At 36.1% G+C, this 6,486-nt stretch overlaps 1 protein-coding gene across 1 annotated transcript; it reads right to left on the reverse strand.

Moving 5' to 3' along the window:
• Positions 1-3,097: 3,097 nt before the first annotated feature.
• Positions 3,098-3,836, reverse strand: LOC120779348. Its single transcript, XM_040111544.1, has 2 exons — positions 3,685-3,836; positions 3,098-3,619 (listed from the first exon to the last, which is right to left on the reverse strand). Exons 1-2 carry the CDS (start codon positions 3,790-3,792, stop codon positions 3,098-3,100), a joined length of 630 nt encoding a protein of 209 aa, XP_039967478.1. The 5' UTR covers positions 3,793-3,836.
• Positions 3,837-6,486: the final 2,650 nt, after the last annotated feature.

Below are 6,486 nucleotides of genomic sequence, written 5' to 3' on the forward strand. Positions count from 1 at the left end.
TGATGTGGATTTCTAAATGTCTGCATGCAAGAAAATCGGTTTTATACCTAAATGTAAAATTGTGTAATTTTTCCAAATGCACTGTGGTTTTGGCTTTATGCCAACTTGAGTAAGATGAATTAACTTTAATTAACTTTAATATGTGAAGCTAATGATTTGAAGCAACTTGATATGGATTTCTAAATGTCTGCATGCAAGAAAATCTGTTTTATACAATTGTAAAGTAATGGAATTTTCCAAATGCACTGTCGTTTTGGATTTATGCCAACTTCAGTAAGATGAAGAAGATTAATCAACTTTAATACGTGAAGCTTATGTTTTGCAGCAACTTGATATGGATTTCTAAATGTCTGCATGCAAGAAAATCGGTTTTATACCTAAATGTAAAATTGTGTAATTTTTCCAAATGCACTGTGGTTTTGGCTTTATGCCAACTTGAGTAAGATGAATTAACTTTAATTAACTTTAATATGTGAAGCTAATGATTGAAGCAACTTGATATGGATTTCTAAATGTCTACATGCAAGAAAATCGGTTTTATACCTAAATGTAAAACTGTGGAATTTTTCCAAATGCACCGCCGTTTTGGTTTTATGCCAACTTGGGTAAGATGAAGAAGGCTAATTAACTTTAATATGTGAAGCTAATAATTTGAAGCAACTTGATATGGATTTCTAATGGAATTTTCCAAATGCACTGTCGTTTTGGCTTTATGCCAACTTGAGTAAGATGAAGAAGGTTAATTAACTTTAATATGTAAAGCTAATGATTTGAAGCAACTTGATATGGATTTCTAAATGTCTACATGCAAGAAAGTCGGATTTATACCTAAATTTTAAACTGTGGAATTTTTCCAAATGCACTGCCGTTTTGGCTTTATGCCAACTTGAGTAAGATGAAGAAGGTTAAGTGACTTTAATATGTGAAGCTTATAGACTTGAATCACCTTGATATGGATTTCTAATTGTCTGCATGCAAGAAAATCGGTTTTATACCTAAATGTGAAATTGCGGAATTTTTCTAAATGCACTGCCATTTTGGCTTTATGCCAACTTCTGTAAGATGAAGAAGGTTAATTAACTTTAATATGTGATGATTTGAAGCAGCCTGATATGGATATCTAAATGTCTAAATGAAAGAAAATCAGTTTTATACAAATGTAAAGGATTGGAATTCTCCAAATGCTCTGTCTTTTTGGCTTTATGCCAACTTCAGTAAGATGAAGAATACTAATGAACTTTAATATGTGAAGCTAATGATTTGAAACAACTTGATATGGATTTCTAAATGTGTTCATGCAAAAAATTCGGTTTCATACCTAAATGTAAGGTTCTGGAATTTTCCAAATGCACTGCCGGTTTGGCTTCATGCCAACTTCAGTAAGATGAAGAATACTAAAGAACTTTAATTTGTGATGCTAGTGATTTGAGTTAACTTGATATGGATTTCTAAATGTTGCATATACACATCGGTTTTTTAAATAAATGTAAAAGTGTGGAATTTTACTAAATGTACTGTCGTTTTGGCCTTATGCCAACTTCAGTAAGGTGAATAAGATTAATTAATTTTAATGTGTGAATTTAATAATTTGAAGCAACTTGATATGGATTTGTAAATGTGTACATGCCAGAAAATCGGTTTTTTACCTAAATGTGAAATTGTGTAATTTTTCCAAATGCACTGTCGTTTTGGCTTTATGCCAACTTGAGTAAGATGAAGAAGGTTAATTAACTTTAATATGTGAAGCTAATGATTTGAAGCAACTTGATAGGGGAATGTTGGGCTACGTTTTGATTTCAGTTAAAAAGTCACATAAAAGTTATTGTTTGTGAAAATTCCAAAGCATGGATTTGTAGTGCGAGTCGTAACCTTCCTTTTGATAACATTGGTTTGATAAAATTCTACAAAAATTTTAAAGTTATAGCCATTGGCGGAAAAAACCTGATTTTGCGATTAAAACATGATTGTTACCGATGAAAAACGTTTATTTATCAATGGAAATGAAAGAGAGATTCAGAAATAATAAGAAAAATAGGAATTGGCGAAAAAAATTATTCCGACTTGCAGTAAATGCAGGTGTAAGTGTTCGGGTTCGGTCCGGCACATTTCAAGTGAACCCCTCGATCACAAACAATGCAATGGGCCGTGTTTTGACGATTCTCGTGCTTCGGCATCCTTTTCTTGCAAATCGTGCAAAAATCGAAGTCCTCTTCGATGTCGGTTTCGGTCGGAGACGGGCTTCTCTTCCGTGGCGTCTTCGATTTGCCACGGCTTTTATGCTTCTTGGCTGCTGGTTCATCGGCTGCCTTCGTCAATTTTTGGCGCTTTTTTTCGGCCTTGTCACGCAGATCTGCGACAACCTCAGGCGATGTCAAAATCGTTCACTCCATTGTCTTGCGGCCACGTTTTGATTTCGGCGCAGGTGTGCCCAATTTCAACGGGCCAACCGATTTCAATGCATCACGGAGCTGTGGAGCCGAAACAAGAGACAACGACGATGATGCAGCACCACTTGTTGAAGCTGGGGCACTTGTCGAACGCACCTCCTCATTCGACAGTCACAATGGCATCACCAGAGGCAAGAACTCGACGTCGGCGTCTTTCTCTTCCTCACCAAACAAATTTTCGTCAGAAGCGAAAAGTTTCAGCGGGTTGAACGGGTAGATGCCAGTTGTTCGGAAGCCGGATTTGATGGTTTTCGGCGTTAACATAACATCGAGGCACTGATCGACAAGGAGCGGCACATGATGCAGATCGAAAGTGACACCAATGTTGGACTTTTTCCATGCATCATGCTTCACGGTCATCATGCCTTTAAATGGTGCAAATACCGCAACATCTAGCGGCTGCATTTTGTGCGTGCATTTCGGCGGAAAAGACAGCAACGTGATGCCATGATCCAACGCCAAATCTATCGCCTCGATCGATAAATGCGAACCGTGGTTGTCCAGCAGCAACATGGTTGGCGAATCGGCATTTGCACCGGTGTGCTTGATGAAATGACGCATGAATTGAGGGAATACGTCAGAGTTCATGTAACCAGAACCGTTCGCAACACCAACAGCGCCATGACTCGCATGAGTCATAAAAATCTATTTCATGTTGACTCGGGGAAAGAGGAAGAATGGCGGTATAGACTGGCCACTAGCGCTGACGGCCAAAGCCAAAGACACATTGGTGCTTTTTCGGCAGATGTTGATGAGCCGACCTGCTTTTGTCCTTTGCGCGCGATGGTTTTGACAGGTCTGGTTGGCACGGTCGGGCACCCGGTTTCATCCATGTTCCATATTCGGTGAGGTTTAAACGGCGTCTTACCGAGAACGGATGAAAGGTTGGCAAAGAATGCATCGACATTCTCTTTGTTGAATCGCTTCGTACGGCTCTGGCTTACTTGCTCTGGTGTTCGCAGTGACAAATTTTTGTGGCGTTTCATGAACGCCAACTGCCAATCCTTACTCGCCTGTTGATTGTCGTTCCATGGATCCGGATACGACGCGCCAACTTTCCGAGCAAATTCATACGCGAGCTTACGAAGCTCCATCAAACTAATTCCATAGTTGATGTCGCTGGCCTGGAGAATGTAGCTTATCAGCGCCTTCTCTCGTTCGATGTTGAAGATCTGAAATAAAAAAAAAATTATTTATTATTCGATGAAAGAAAAAGAAAGAAACCAGAAGAACTCACTGTTTTTGTGCCCATCATCGTGCTTTCAGCCAGCAAATTCTTCATTACATCGGCATTGGCTGTAGTAACGTCGATGCTCGCACCATCAAATGCTGCAATATAACGCATCAGGTTGGTCCTCGGAATTTTGTGTGCCGTCGCAGATTGTCGAACGCTGTTGTGATGTATTTTCACCGACTTGATCGAAAATGTTGTCGAAATCAACAATTTTGTTTGGGATAGTACCGCGGCATAATGACTAAAAAGAATTTTTCGGAGCACTAAACTATCAGGAAATGTTGAAAAACTATTGTGTTGTAAAAATTCTGCACGAAAAATTACTTATACACGTCAAATATATGAAGATAGCATTCCAAATGAAAAAAACTATGTGGCCCGATTCTCCAAACGCTCATATTTGCAAAATGGCGGTGGATAATGAACACAATGTAAATTCGTGCAAAATTTCTTTTGTGTGTCGAAGGCTAAAGGCTCAACTAATATTATAAACATATTTACCTGGATGAATTTATTGGAAAATGTGAAAAAAATCAACGATACACAGAGTTGAAAAAAAACTTTCGGAGTGTCGAATTTCTTTTTGTTGTCGCAGAGAGGTTATAACACGTGTTCACAGCTCGAGTGCTATATAGAAACTGAGCTTAGTATGAGACGAGCCGATGACAGTTGGTTGCAGCTGTCAACCTATACTAGGTAAAAAAATATCGCGCTGGCCCGGGATTCCGTGCCCAACATTCCCCACCTTCCCTATGCATTTCTAAATGTCTACATGCAAGAAAGTCGTTTTTATACCTAAATGTAAAATTATGGAATTTTTTCCAAATGAACTCCCGTTATGGTCTTATGTCAACTTGAGTAAAATGGTGAGGGTTTATTAACTCTAATATGTGAATTTAATAATTTGAAGCAACTTGATCTGGATTTCTAAATGTGTAGGTGCAAGAAAGTCGGTTTCTTAACTAAATTTTAAATTATGGAATTTTTTCCAAATGCACTCCCGTTATGCTCTTATGTCAACTTGAGTAAGATGGTGAGGGTTAATTAACTTTAATATGTTAAGCTAATGATTTAAGTTAACGTGATATGGACTTCTAAATGTGTACATGCAAGAAAATCGGTTTTATACCTAAATGTAAAACTATGGAATTTATTCCAAATGCACTGCGTTTGGCTTATGTCAACTTGAGTAAGATGAAGAAGGTTAATTAACTTTAATATGTTAAGCTAATGATTTGAGTTAACTTGATATGGATTTCCAAATGTCTACATGCAAGAAAATCGGTTTTATACCTAAATGTAAAATTGTGTAATTTTTCCAAATGCACTGTCGTTTTTGCTTTATGCCAACTTGAGTAAGATGAAGGAGGTTAATAATTTTTAATATGTTAAGCTAATGATTTGAAGCAACTTGATATGGCTTTCTAAATGTCTACATGCAAGAAAGTCGGCTTTATACCTAAATGTAAAACTGTGGAATTTTTCGAAATGCACTGCCGTTTTGGCTTTATGCCAACTTGAGTAAGATGAAGAAGGTTAATTGACTTTAATATGTGAATCTTATGATTTGAGGTAACTTGATATGGATTTCTAATTGGCTACATGCAAGAAAATCGGTTTTATACCTAAATGTAAAACTGTGGATTTTTTCCAAATGCAATGCCATTATAGCTTTATGGCAACTTGGGTAAGATGGTAAGGGTCAATTAACTTTATTATGTGAAGCTAATGATTTGAGGTAACTTGATATGTATTTCTAAATGTCTACATGCAAGAAAATCGGTTTTATACCTAAATGTAAAATTGTGTAATTTTTCCAAATGCACTGTCGTTTTGGCTTTATGCCAACTTGAGTAAGATGAAGAAGGTTAATTAACTTTAATATGTTAAGCTAATGATTTGAGTTAACTTGATATGGATTTTCAAATGTCTACATGCAAGAAAATCGGTTTTATACCTAAATGTAAAATTGTGTAATTTTTCCAAATGCACTGCCATTTTGACTTTATGCCATTTTCTATAAAATGAAGTAGGTTAACTAACTTTAATATGTGATGATTTGAAGCAGCTTGATATGGATTTCTAAATGTGTACATGCAAGAAAATCGGTTTCATACCTAAATGTAAAGTTCTGAAATTTTCCAAATTCACTGCCGGTTTGGCTTTATGCCAACTTCAGTAAGATAAAGAATAATAATGAGCTTTAATATGTGAAACTAATGATTTGAGTTAACTTGATATGGATTTTTAAATGTTGCATATACACATCGGTTTTATACCTAAATGCAAAAGTGTGGAATTTTACCAAATGCACTGTCGTTTTGGCCTTATGCCAACTTAAGTAAGGTGAATAAGAGTAATTAATTTTAATATGTGAATTTAATAATTTGGAGCAAATTAATATGGAATTCTAAATGTGTACATGCAAGAAAGTCGATTTAATACCTAAATGTAAAACTGTGGAATTTTTTTCAATTGCAATGCCGTTATAGCTTTATGGCAACTTGGGTAAGATGGTAAAGGTTAATTAACTTTATTATGTGAAGCTTATGATTTGAGGTAACTTGATATGGATTTCTAAATGTGTACATGCAAGAAAGTCGGTTTTATACCTAAATGCAAAATTTTGGAACTTACCAAATGCACTGCTGTTTTGTCTTTATTCCAACTTCAGTTAAATTAAGAAGATTAATTAACTTTAATATGTGATCTTAATAATTTGAAGCAACTTGATATGGATTTCTAAATGTGTACATGCAAGAAAGTCGGTTTTATACCTAAATGCAAAATTTTGGAATTTACAAA

The sequence above is a fragment of the Bactrocera tryoni genome, unplaced genomic scaffold (assembly GCF_016617805.1).
Source record: "Bactrocera tryoni isolate S06 unplaced genomic scaffold, CSIRO_BtryS06_freeze2 ctg7180000199229_QRY, whole genome shotgun sequence".
NCBI lineage: Eukaryota > Metazoa > Arthropoda > Insecta > Diptera > Tephritidae > Bactrocera > Bactrocera tryoni.

What these genes read in the sequence shown, in the direction of transcription:
- LOC120779348 (XM_040111544.1), bottom strand. Translation starts at nt 3,792, where the DNA reads ATGCGTTATATTGCAGCATTTGATGGTGCGAGCATCGACGTTACTACA. An exon ending in CGATGATGGGCACAAAAACA is followed by an intron (nt 3,620 to 3,684) that starts GTGAGTTCTTCT and finishes TTTTTATTTCAG; the next exon opens with ATCTTCAACATCGAACGAGA.